The sequence below is a fragment of the Clavispora lusitaniae genome (genome assembly GCF_014636115.1).
Source record: "Clavispora lusitaniae strain FDAARGOS_655 chromosome Unknown tig00000105_pilon, whole genome shotgun sequence".
In the NCBI taxonomy this organism is placed as follows: domain Eukaryota; kingdom Fungi; phylum Ascomycota; class Pichiomycetes; order Serinales; family Metschnikowiaceae; genus Clavispora; species Clavispora lusitaniae.
In genome coordinates, this window is record NW_027093978.1 from 561,634 (window position 1) to 573,879 (window position 12,246).

The following is a 12,246-nucleotide window of genomic DNA, read 5'->3' on the forward strand; positions in this document are numbered from 1 at the left end:
GTTGTTTATTCTGTATGTAATGTATGCAACCCCCTCTACTACCCGAGGTTCGGAAGTCCGTTGGGGAATAGGCCACAAATGAACAAAGGCCCAGGTCGAACTTATGCTCCATGCCTCATGCCTCATGCCTCATGCCTTCAAAACTCCAGTGAGCCCTGATTGACGATTGATGAATTTTTGTAACGACGGTCAATGAAAAGACTTACTCTGATTGGTCTTTCTTACTTTTCTCGTTGAAACTCTTGAAGTAGCGATCACGGAAACTGGTGACTTTGTCCCGGATCATTCCATTAGATGAAGTTCCTTTGTAATCATCACCTCTTTTCACATACACCACTAATCTTCTCGACCATTTGTTAAATTCCTGCTCCAAAGCATAAAGTAACTCCAACCTCTCATGCTGAGGAATGTGATGTTCCACAAACTCATCGTTTGCAGTGGGCATCCAGAACGCTAATCTGCCTCCAATCGGTAATTTTTCAGCAGCAAAATTAAGAAGATCTTCAAGCAAGTTGGCCAACTCATAAGGTTTCTTGGGCGCGATGAAGTCTTTGCGCAAAAACCCCAACTCCCCATCAACTACATTATTTTCTCTGCCCTTGGCTTTCTCTGGGTTTTTGGCACCGCAAACTTTGAGCCCTTCTCTGACACCGTATGGCGGATCACATACAATTGAATCAATCACAAAGTTTTTCCGAAGAGCATTATTAGTAAAGTCCATCACTAGTGTGTCAACAAATTGCGAAGAAGTTCCGTACTGTTTGAAGTTTTCCTTCAAGTTGCACTTTGGGCCCTTACCTCGAATCGATCTCACGTCAATATCTGAACCGAGCGGTAAACCCCCAAAGTATGCGCCTGCCACCAAGAAAGACCCCGTTCCAGTGAACGGATCATAGATTATTTTTCCTGGTGCAACCTGTCCAAGATTACAACTAATCAAAGACAATTCAGCCTCGAAGGATGTCGTTCCAATATATTTTCTGCGTTTCAAATCGTACTTTTCTACCACTCCCGATGATCTGGCGCTAAGTTGTACTTCCCTGCCGAACCAAAGGAAATTGGGTGCTTGTGCTTTTTCTTGTCCACAAACAAAGTACTCTTCCAAAACCGCGTACACTACCTCTGGATTCTTTAATCTAATCTTTCCTTCAAACCCCATGTATTTGAATGTCTCTATGACAGCGATTTTTTCTTCTGTAGTTTTGGTGCCCATGAAACTAACAAAATCGAACTTGAAGGTGTTGGTCTTGTAAAGCCCAAATTTGTCTGTGGATTTGCTTTTGATGTCTTGATGTAACTCTTCCAAGTCTTTTCCTTGTCCCCAAAGCTCATAGATTCCCTTGGCAAGGATAGATCGCTTTACAAGGTTTTTGGCATCTTCATCATTCTTTAAATCGACTATTAGAAATGGGCTTTTCTCGTTGTGGTGGCTGAGGTCAACAGTTACGTTAAACAAATCGGCTAATGACTCTAACTCAGGAACACGAAACGAAGGAAAGGCATGGGCGAAACTGATAATGTACTTGGGCATTCTTTCTTATCAGTGTGTTGTAGCACTCATCAGAAAGTCGCGATGACATGAAAAACTAGTGCGATCGAGTACTGATCGCTTAATCTTCATTTCGGCAGCGAATGTTGAAGAAGGAAACATTTACGATGTTATTCTTAAATTTATATGATGAGTAGTTGTCATCCTGTAAGCCGATTGTTTGCATTTACGTTTAACTGTATTTTTTTCTCTCAAGATACTTTTTCGTATGAATCGACAACGTTCAATATTTTTACAAACATCACATTACCAACCCAACATTCTACCGACTACACGTGAACAACACTTTGAACAAAAAAAACATCTAATGAAAAGAAAGCTTCAATATGAGCAAGTCCAGAAATGTTTTTACGTTACTCTATACGATAGTAGCCTATTAATAAGAATCAGCCGAACATATACGTACAGCATAATTGGCTGTTGTAAAAGGTCCCTTGGCCCAGTTGGTTAAGGCGTGGTGCTAATAACGCCAAGATCAGCAGTTCGATCCTGCTAGGGACCATTTAACTTCGGGCGTGTGGCGTAGTTGGTAGCGCGTTCCCTTAGCATGGGAAAGGTCTCCGGTTCGACTCCGGACTCGTCCAGTTAATTTTTTTGCGCGCAAAGAATCTTTTGTCCACTTACAGTTTGCACGTGAACGTGCAACACACGACTTCATTTGTCGAGCAGCGGAAACAAAATCTTGTAGTCTAAGTGTTTCGAATATCAGACGACATAGACTAGCATCGGTTCATAAGAATATAGCCTGTTTAGTTTATACAATTTGTTGTACTCAATACACTTTATTCTTCTTCGTTGAGCTGTATTACTTGATTAACAAATATGTCTTCATTCGATGACGATGAGGCTCTTTTCGAGGACATTTATGATGACGATGACTCCAAAACTACTGACACCAAGGCAACTGAAGTGAAGCCTGAAGAAGCGGATGGGAAAAGTGAAGCTCAGTCTTCAATAGCGCAGACAGAATCCCCATCTCTGTCGGCCCCTGTGACTGCAAAGGTCGAGGAAACTAAAGCAGCCGAATTGCCACCTCCCCCAGTTGCCCAGTCTAGTAATGCTACTGGTCAATCAAATTCTCCTGTCCCAAATGCGTCTTCTTTTGGTCAATCTGCGGCATTACCACCTCCAGAAACTCCACAATATCAAGAGAACCAACTGTTTCACCATCAATCTCAACAACAACAATACCAACAATTTCAACAAGGCCAACAAGGTCAACAACATCAACAACCTCAGTACCAACAGCAGTATCAGCAACAGGATAATAGTCTGAAGATGGCACCATCAAATTTGGGAAGAGACAGCGGAAAAATGTTTATCGGTGGTCTCAACTGGGACACCACTGAAGAAGGGTTGGTCTCGTACTTCTCCAAATACGGTGAGATTTTGGATTACACAATCATGAAAGATGCAAGTACAGGAAGATCTCGAGGTTTTGGATTTTTGACTTTCAAGGACCCAAGAGCAGTCGATGAAGTAATCAAGAAGGACCACATTTTGGACGGCAAGTTGATCGACCCAAAACGTGCTATTGCAAGAGAAGAGCAGGACAAAGTTGGTAAAATTTTTGTCGGTGGCATCGATCCATTGGTCAATGAAAGAGACTTTAACGACTTCTTCTCTCAATTTGGCCATATCATTGATGCGCAGCTTATGATTGATAAAGATACCGGTAGGTCAAGAGGTTTTGGCTTCATTACTTACGATTCGCCCGAAGCAGTAGATAGAGTTTGTGTCAACAAATATTTAACTTTAAAAGGCAAAGCCATGGAAGTTAAGCGTGCTGAACCAAGAGGTCAGCATCAGCAGAACCAGCAGCAGCAGCAACAACAGCAGCAGCAGCCTCAGTACAACCCTTACGCTAATCCTTACGGCCAATATCAAATGCAACTTGCTCAGAACATGCCAAACTTTCAAGGTGCTTCGCCTGAAATGATGCAAGAGTATTGGCAAAGAATGCAACAATGGTACATGTTTCAGCAACAAGCCAATGCCGGCCAGAACCCTGATGGTCAACAAACAGAGCAACCAGAGCAGCAACCTTTGAATCCTCAACAACAGCAGGAGCAACAACAGCAACAACAACAGCAGCAGCAACAACAACATCAGCAGCAGCAATCACATCAGCAGCAATCGCAGCAACAACCGAAACTGCGCCAGATTCCTGAAGGACCTAGACAGTACAATCGGCCCGAAGGTCCGCGCGACGATTATCAGCGCGATCGATACAATGATCGTCAGAATGGAGATAATGATAAGTCAAACGGCCGTCGTTTGAATTTGCCTAAGGGTCCCAGAAGGGCACCTTCTGCTCCATCCGGTGGCAATGGCGGAGGAGGAAAAAGTAGAGGAGGATACAGAAACCGTGGATATCATCCATACAGCAAAGGAGGCAGAAGGTGAGGATTGGACTGTTTCATCAACGTGTTTAAATGCTCTCGTCATATCTAAAAACAGCATCTACGTAAAACGCAAGTAGAGCAATGAAGCGAAGTAATAAAAATGTATTGTTTAGCAACCGTTTATCGAATGTATTTGTGCAAATCATCTATGTAAGTTTAGCGTTTTCTGCTTGGGCGAGCATTCTTTGCTTTCCTTTGCTCCTTCACTTGTCTGGCCTTTCTTATTTGTTCAGTGGACCTCAATTCCTGTCTTTGACCAGGTTTGTTGAATCCTCTCACATTAATGCCAGACTCAAGAGCCTTATTAACCTTCTGCTTCTGCTTGTGATAATCATCTCTAAACTTATCAGGAGCTTTAGGCGCGTCCCTTTTTTTGTGTTTGAACCTCTTGTTGTTATCTTTACCAGAGTCGGCAGTCTCAGACATTCCACTTGAAGCGGACAGTATATTCCGCTTCTTCCTCCATTCATCAAACTTCCCGGATCTGAATGAGGCGGGTATACGCTGTCCACTTTCTCCAATAATATACTTTTTGCCTTCAACAGACTTCATGTTGATGTACTTTCCTTTCTTCTTGTCCCATTTCATGACTTGACTGTTCTTCTGACTCTTATCGTCATTGTCTAAGTCGAACGTAGCCTTCGCAGCGTCATTAACGAAAGAAGAATGCAAAGCCAATTGCTGATCTTGAATAGCTTCAGCCGGAGCATGATGACTTAAGTAAAATTGGGGATCTTTATAACTCTTTCTCTTCTCTTTGCGTTTAGCATGCAACTCGTCAGCATCTTCAAAAGCTTCTTGAAGTTCCTCCTCGTCCGCTTCCACTGCTGTGACAGAATAACCCACTTCACCAGCATCACCTTTCAAAATCTCATCTTGAACGGTGTGACTCAAACCTGCAATTCTTTCCTTTTCAAGGAGCTCCCTTCTTTCCTTCGCCTTCCTCTGAAGAGGAGCAATTTGGCGTCTTCTTCTTTGCATCAAAGTTACAAGAGAATCTTCTTCCTTCTCTCTGCCCTTTTTTGAGTATTCGAATACAGTCTCCTTGATATTCCTGTTAGCCAACAGAGCAAGGAACTTTTCTTTTTCTTTCTCCAAGTTAGGACCGAAAATCAAATGTTGCTCGTCCCACAAACCAGTCTGAACTAACTCCTTTGTTCTTTTGACTGACTCAGTAGAAGCAGCTTGTCTTGTACGATGATACAATTTTTCACCTTTAGCAGCAACGTCTTTAATTACTTTCAAGTCGTAATTGTGACGAAGAAGCGATTCGTACATCTCCTGGCTGTTCTCCAATTGGATACGTGGAAGGGAGCCAAGCACAAGTCTGTCAGTGTAAGATATCTTAGGCTCAACATAGTCGTCACCTTTAGAAGCCTTCATAAGCTCACATTTTTTCTCGTGCATCGAAGTAACCAAAATTTTCTTACCCAAGAACAACTCTAAATCAAGAAGATAAGGTAATTCTTGCTCATTCACAATGGAATATGCCCATCCCTTATTACCAGCTCTTGCAGTACGGCCAACCCTATGAATAAAGATCTTGGATGATGCAGGTAAGGTATAGTTGACAACATTGGCCAAAATTGGAATATCAATACCACGGGCAGCCACATCAGTAACAACCAACAAGGTTGTGAGTCCGATTCTGAACCTGTACAATTGCTCTTTTCTAGCTCTTTGATCCAAAGAACCATAGATATATGATACCAAATAGCCAGCATCACGCAATAAGCCAGTTACATACTCAACATGGTGCTTTGTTGGTACGAAAACAATAGTCGAGTGAGGAGAAGGCAAGACATTTGCAGGGGGCAATCTCTCCTTTTTGAACTTCTTCCTCTTTTTCTTGTCGCCTTCTGGCTTTTCGTCCTCGTCATCAGAAAGCTCATCTGCCTTCTTACTTTCCCTTTTGATTTTCGCTATCTCTTCTTGTGTAGCTAATGGCATCTTGATAACATCCAGTATGATACACAAAAGAGAAGCTTCTCTTTCGGCCTTCTTGGTAGAGAAAAAAGCCATCTGCAAGAGATCCGAAATTTTGGACTCAGCATCCAATCTCACTAACACAGGGTTTGATAATCCAGCTTTAGCAAAGTCAATAAGGGATCTTGGCAAGGTTGCAGAAAATAATAAAGACTGTCTTGAAGTTGGTAAAATTGCCAACAATTCATTCAATTGTTCTGCAAAACCCATCTCGAATAAGCGATCAGCTTCATCGAACACAATATACTCAACTGTACTTAAATCCAACTGCATTTCAACCTGCAAGTGCAAAAATCTACCTGGGGTAGCAACAATTATATCTGGGTTGGACATCATAGACGAAAATTGCTCCTCCAAAGAATCACCACCAATAAGAACAACAGATCTCAAGTCTGTACCCTTACTAAACTCCTTCACTTGCTTGAATGTTTGCAATGCCAACTCTCTCGAAGGTGATAAGATCACGGAACGGGCACCGACTTTTGCACTGTGAGACTTCAATTTTTCAATCACTGGCAATACGAAAGCGGCAGTTTTACCAGAACCAGTTCTTGCCATACCAACAACATCACGATTCTCCATGATCAATGGGATAGTTTTTCTTTGGATCGGTGTCGGTTGCCTGTATCCCTTTTTGGCAATGTTACTCAAGATGAACTTGGAAAGTCCGAAAGATGCAAATGTACCAGCCTTAGCCTTTTTAGCTGTTGGATTATTTACAGCAAAATAGCTAGCAATATCTTTGCTGTCCTTTTCTGCAGAGCCTTCATCATCAGAAAGCTCTAAGGAAGGAAAAGCTGTTTCTTTGCTTGGAACTGCTTTCTGTTTCTTTTTGGCTGGAGCTGCTTCCTCTTCATTGTCTGAAATTACATCCTGGGGCTCTTCGTCTTCGAAATCCGAGAAGCCAGAATCCGACTCCGAGCTAGAGTCAACGTCTTTTCCAACTAAGGATAAAGCTCCAGCAATATCGTATTCTTCGTCGTCCGACATTTTATTTATGGGCAAAGAATCTATATTAACTGGCGAAGGGCATCGCATAAATCTGCGTAGGTTTAGTTATGGTGTACGGATGCGATCACACTTCAAGATATCTATAAAGTTCATGTGTCGACGACAAAAGTCAAATATGAACATGTTTCTTTTGTGAAAATAACATGTTAAATTAGTTTTCATAAAATACGTATGTACGTATGCTTTATTAATCTCAATCGTCGTCCGTAGCGTAGAGTACCAAAATATAGTGGCCGTCCTGAACACTTTCTACTGTCATACCATTTTGAATCCGTTAATCTTCGCTTTGATACCCTTGTATTATCATGTTTGTAAATATAAGACGCAGATGATCTAACTTTATGCTAAGATGTTTTCAAATTCATCCATATTCTCCAATTCGTCCTGCTGGCTAACTTTCCTCACTACTTCCTTCTTCGAAGACTCCATCATATAACCATCCAAAAGTAGCTCATCCAATATATTGTAAGCTTTCGAAAAGCCAAAGATAATATCCAACTCACAAACATTGCCGTACAATTTGTCCATTTGTTCGACATAACGGTGAATTATTTCAAGGGTTGCTAAACCATTATCCAGCGAGTCAATACCCATCACAAAGAACAATGATGCATATCGGCGGTACACGATTTTCATATCTTTATACTCCAAGATATTGCACATTTTCGCTCTCCGAGCCAAGATGATTGTGGTGAGTTCGTTGGTGATTTTTCCTTTCTCTTTTTGACTGCTGGCTTGATACCACCTGGATAAACGGACTTTCCCTTGCCGTGACAATAAAAGAGTAAAACGAACAGCCATCTTTTCTGGTGCGTTTTGCCTTTGATTGGTACTTGTTGTATTTGTAGTTGTCGCTTGGGTGATAGTCTTATTATTGCATATAGACCGCGAACGGTCGCGGTGGCTTTTTACTGATTGAAGCATCCAAAAATATTACATTGATGTGGCTCTTTACTTACCCATATTTTTATGACTGGTAATTAATTAATCTAGACGGTCTTGCGTAGAAACCAAAAATGTAATGTGCTCATTAATCTCGTGGCAAAGTTGTTTTCTGTTGATGTCCTTGAAGTGGTCCAAGTTCAAATTCATGTCACACAAGAGTACCTTCATGTGGTTCCAAGTGTTCAATTCGAAATCGGTGCCAGTACTTGATCTCATACCCCAGCCATAAAGTCTATACCGGTTCCCCTCTTCGTCCACAGTATCGTGGCCGTTCTTAAGCTCCCACGGATCGAGTTTAGGCGTATTGGCATGGACAAATATTATCTTTGGCGGTTTAAGTTTCTTGATTGCCTCTTCAGCTTCCTTCTTTCCCATGGACTTTAGTAGTTTCTTTTTCTGGCGATTCCACTCCAAATCTTCCGCTGGATCATATTGACCCATTGCATTACCGTTAAACTCATTATTTCTGACATTACCTAATGCAGCCAAAAACTTTCCCACTTGATAGTACTTGCCCTTCGTAACGATAGTAGCAGCCAAAAATGTTTCCTTGTCACCTTCACCCTGAGCACCTTGCGAGAAGAGCGGATAGTAGAAACCTGGTCCATACAGGTTGTAGTAGAATGCTAAAAGAATGGCCTTCATGTGACTTTTCTTGGAAATCATCAATTGACCAGACTCGGAAGAAGGATTAGGAATAGCACCAACACGCTCGTGGTATGGACAATTTAACCAATCAAGTGGCTCCACGGCTTCTTGTTCAAGGTAGCCACCAAAGCGCTCGGAGTACTTATCAAGCAATTCTGTCTTGCTCACTTCAGAGCCGGCAATTTTATAATAGTCAGGAGAAGTTGAGCGCTGCCAGAAATCAGGCCAAACAACCAACCCAGTTTTTGTAAATGGCTCAGACTTGAAGAGATGCTCCGGAGAATACGCTGGAACGTTGTCGCTATCCATTAACAAGACGTTTTCAAAGCTGGATAATAAAATCGCCAACGATTTGTATTGGTATCCCTTGAATGTCAAAGATTTAGCCATTTCTTGGTTATTACCGAATAGCGCTGTAGGCAAATAAATACACTTGGCGTTCATAGCTGGGAAGATACGTGAACACAATTCGAGTTCGTACTCCTCAAGCGTAGGTACCAAGATTTCGACTGGTAATTGACAGCCCTGAGCTCTCAAGGCACGAACAGAGAGCAACGACAACCAATTGAATTTCCCGCCTCCAACATACACAATACCATCACCCTCATAAAGTCCCTTTGGTGCTTCATTCGGAAGCTTACCAAGAATGTACTTATGCGATTTCATCATAGCATCGAGCTGCGTCTTGTTCAATTGCAAAAACTGAGAGAGGTATTTTTCGGAGTACATTGGCTTTTCGTCGCTAGTTTCAAACCGTTCGGCATTACAGCGCCCATTCTTGTAATCCTCCAAAGGCGCACAATCGGGCTTGGCTTCCACAATGTCTTTCAAGACTTCAGCATAAAATTTGTGAGCCAGAACTAACTTCTGGGCGTTTTCACCTTTGTAGAACGAGTTGATGTGGTCCATTTTCGGTTGGATCAAGGCATCATGGCCCAAGGAACCGGTACCGGAAGGACCTGGAGACAACTTCTTAGGAGAACCAGATATGTCAGCAGGCTTGGGATCCTCGAAGATGAAGAATAAACTGCAAATGAAGCCTGGGACGTATTTGCAAGATGTGCTAGAAACAGACGTGTCCAATGCATCTTTGGAAGACCACAAAACAAAAAGGATGATTGCTGCTATGGTGACAGATATTAACAAGAATAGCTGCTTATGACGCCGGCGCTGCAAACGCAACCGTATCATGAAAGATTGAAGAAAACTCATGCTGCCCAGCGCTGGAGGTATGGAAACAAACAAAAAATAGCGAAAAGCAGGAGAGAAAAGTATCTCAACGAGAAAAACGCGCCTGTACATACGTCAAAGTACGAGACGCAAAGCTATACAAATGTACATGATCAAAGTCGCACTATGAGCCTTCCCCTTAAGCGTGGATTTTCTCATTTGCCACTGGGGGGAAGGCTGCCCAACTTTTGAGGGGTTTCATCTAATGAGGCATATCTATATAGTGATATAACATGAGCCTGATCGGAGTTTTGAAAAAACAGCAAGCTTTTTTTGCGGGGAACACTCATACTCCGAAGGTAGTATTTTCGCACTATGCACCTTGTGGTTTGAATCTCATCATCTCTCAAAACGCGCTTCATGTATACAAGATTAGATGATGCTTGGGACAATCGCCTTCATGTCTTAGCTAGACACAATCAAAAACAAGTAGGAACACAGGCCGCCATGGTTCACCAGGTGTATGGTAAGCCTGCTTTATACACTACTACAAAGAGGGGAATAGAGCAAAACACGTGCTTCCGCTTCTAACCATATGTATCTGCGCGAAAAAGCCATTGAACTAAGAAAAGCCGCATCTCTAGTAGCGTGGCCAAATGCCCGAATAAATATGGGAAAACGCGACATTGAGACCCTGAGAGCAAGAAACGGCTTATAGAGATAAAGAGGCTAGAACATATTTGAGAAACAGCAAGTGAACATGCCCTATTTTCATTAGCTGAGCCTGCCGCGCTTAGAACGAGGCGTTCGTTTTTATTTGTTTGTTTCTTTTATCCAAGATGCACTGAGGCGGTTCTTCGCGACCGACTAGTTTGCGGAACCCATTTCACTGCAGACACAGTATTCTCATGTCTCGTATCGTGCATGTTAATATGATAAAAGATCTCCGTATGCTTAAATTAAGTTTAAACTTTAGAAGAAGATGCTATTGCAGATACTTTGGTGTTTTTATACTGGACAGCAAGAACCACACATTCTCAACCATGCAACCCTCCAGTGGCAAATGGGCCAATTACATTCGAGGCGTACACCGCATAGTGCCATTGTCGTGTGGTGGTTCTATGCCTCGGAAAGAACCTGCAATATATGCGGCGTGCAGCTCAAGTGGCTAAACGTAAAGTCCATAGACTGGTCGCACGAGCATCTATTGCGTGCATATATGGGTCCCTGGGGACAATGCAAATATGGCAGATGGTAGTAGCCGAAATCCTGAAACCACCACACTTGCTGTCTATCTAAGAGATTAGCCACCGCAAGTGTATGCACTGGAGCGTCACCCCAGCGTTCGTAGAAGAAACCGCCGGATCTGTCCAAGCTAGTAAAATATGCCTCGTACTGCGGCGACGAGAAGAAGGAAAGATCGGCAATCTCAAAGTTCAGCCAGAAATGGCACAAGTTGTATGTACCGTTGACATCGTTGTTCCGCACAAGATCTAGCAAGGTGGGGTTGGGCACATTTTCCTGGAGCGCAAAGTGCCTTTGGGCCGTGTCCCAGAGCAGCGGAATAGTGTCGCTGTACTCGAACATGGACAAGACGAAGGCATAGGCCTTTTCATTCTCGCGCATGAAGGCGAACACGTCGTAGTCAATGTCGCAGTAGAACCGCACACCAGGCTCCAATCGCCAGTAATACCGGTACTGTCGAACTAATGGATGCTTATAAAAAAAACCCAGGTAGAATCGACACATGTGACGGTACGACTCGCTTTCGGCGTAGACGACGTTTTTGAGTTGCAATTGGTGCCGCATTTCTGCCGCTAGTGTCTGGTTCACCCATTCTGGGTACAGCCAGTGCTCTTTCGGCACCTGGCCAAAACTGATTTGGCCATAACGAATGAACAGTGAAACTAGCACAACAAATTGGTCCAGGAAAATCTCGTCATTTAAAAACACCCAGTCATGGTGCCGCTTGTTGTTGTAGCGATCTTGGACACTTTGAATCGTTTCTAAAAGCTCATACACTTCGCTGTTGCGGCAAAGCACCAAGAATGTGGCATTTTCGGCAGAGCAAAGCGGCAGAGGCTTATCTACGACCAACATGAAGTCACTAGCCGATTCTCGGGCGTGCCGGGCGGTGTTGTGAACTAACTCGGCCAACTCAGCTGCCACCTGCTCGTCCCCAGTGCCAAAATCCCACGCGAAAATGGTTGGGTTGGTGCTTTCACCATGGACGAAACAAGCGCATATATGCAAACATAGGGCAAGCACCCAAAGCATAAGTAGCGAGAAAAGCGTTGAGTCTGCGGTTGTAAGCCTTGTGTTCCATATGCAGTGTTCATAACGCTACAAAGCCGATCTGATGGGGCATGGGCTTGCAATGGGACTATAAGCAGGGCCACCGTATCGAAGATGATATGAACGTTAGCAGAAAAGAGAAAATGCCAGCGCTGGCATCACTACAGAAAGGCGCGCGCCCAAACTATATTCTCTAATGTGCAATGGTTTTCAAACTCAATTAGCCTTTGTCTTGCT

At 43.1% G+C, this 12,246-nt stretch overlaps 6 protein-coding genes and 2 non-coding genes across 8 annotated transcripts; 3 read left to right on the forward strand and 5 right to left on the reverse strand. All coding sequences in view use genetic code 12, as the record gives it.

Moving 5' to 3' along the window:
- Window positions 1-202: 202 nt before the first annotated feature.
- On the reverse strand, window positions 203-1,531 carry TRM11 (tRNA (guanine-N2-)-methyltransferase; the record flags this gene model as incomplete). The annotated part of the gene is made up of 1 exon (XM_002615617.1): window positions 203-1,531. The coding sequence occupies one exon, from the start codon at window positions 1,529-1,531 to the stop codon at window positions 203-205; it is 1,329 nt and encodes a 442-aa protein (XP_002615663.1).
- Window positions 1,532-1,977: 446 nt separating this feature from the next.
- Window positions 1,978-2,051, forward strand: FOB63_005591. Its single transcript has one exon. It is a non-coding gene; the product is annotated as a tRNA-Ile (tRNA).
- A 9-nt stretch (window positions 2,052-2,060) lies between these two features.
- Window positions 2,061-2,133, forward strand: FOB63_005592. The gene has a single exon. It is a non-coding gene; the product is annotated as a tRNA-Ala (tRNA).
- A 238-nt stretch (window positions 2,134-2,371) lies between these two features.
- Window positions 2,372-3,955, forward strand: FOB63_003270 (uncharacterized protein; the record flags this gene model as incomplete). The annotated part of the gene is made up of 1 exon (XM_002615616.1): window positions 2,372-3,955. One exon carries the CDS (start codon window positions 2,372-2,374, stop codon window positions 3,953-3,955), a length of 1,584 nt encoding a protein of 527 aa, XP_002615662.1.
- A 155-nt stretch (window positions 3,956-4,110) lies between these two features.
- FOB63_003271 (putative ATP-dependent RNA helicase) lies at window positions 4,111-6,978 on the reverse strand (the record flags this gene model as incomplete). The annotated part of the gene is made up of 1 exon (XM_002615615.2): window positions 4,111-6,978. One exon carries the CDS (start codon window positions 6,976-6,978, stop codon window positions 4,111-4,113), a length of 2,868 nt encoding a protein of 955 aa, XP_002615661.2.
- Window positions 6,979-7,290: 312 nt separating this feature from the next.
- Window positions 7,291-7,875, reverse strand: APS1 (uncharacterized protein; the record flags this gene model as incomplete). Its single annotated transcript, XM_002615614.1, has 1 exon — window positions 7,291-7,875. The coding sequence occupies one exon, from the start codon at window positions 7,873-7,875 to the stop codon at window positions 7,291-7,293; it is 585 nt and encodes a 194-aa protein (XP_002615660.1).
- Window positions 7,876-7,935: 60 nt separating this feature from the next.
- MNN21 (alpha-1,2-mannosyltransferase MNN2) lies at window positions 7,936-9,846 on the reverse strand (the record flags this gene model as incomplete). Its single annotated transcript, XM_002615613.2, has 1 exon — window positions 7,936-9,846. The coding sequence occupies one exon, from the start codon at window positions 9,844-9,846 to the stop codon at window positions 7,936-7,938; it is 1,911 nt and encodes a 636-aa protein (XP_002615659.1).
- Window positions 9,847-10,833: 987 nt separating this feature from the next.
- On the reverse strand, window positions 10,834-11,991 carry MNT3 (Mnt3p; the record flags this gene model as incomplete). The annotated part of the gene is made up of 1 exon (XM_002615612.1): window positions 10,834-11,991. One exon carries the CDS (start codon window positions 11,989-11,991, stop codon window positions 10,834-10,836), a length of 1,158 nt encoding a protein of 385 aa, XP_002615658.1.
- Window positions 11,992-12,246: the final 255 nt, after the last annotated feature.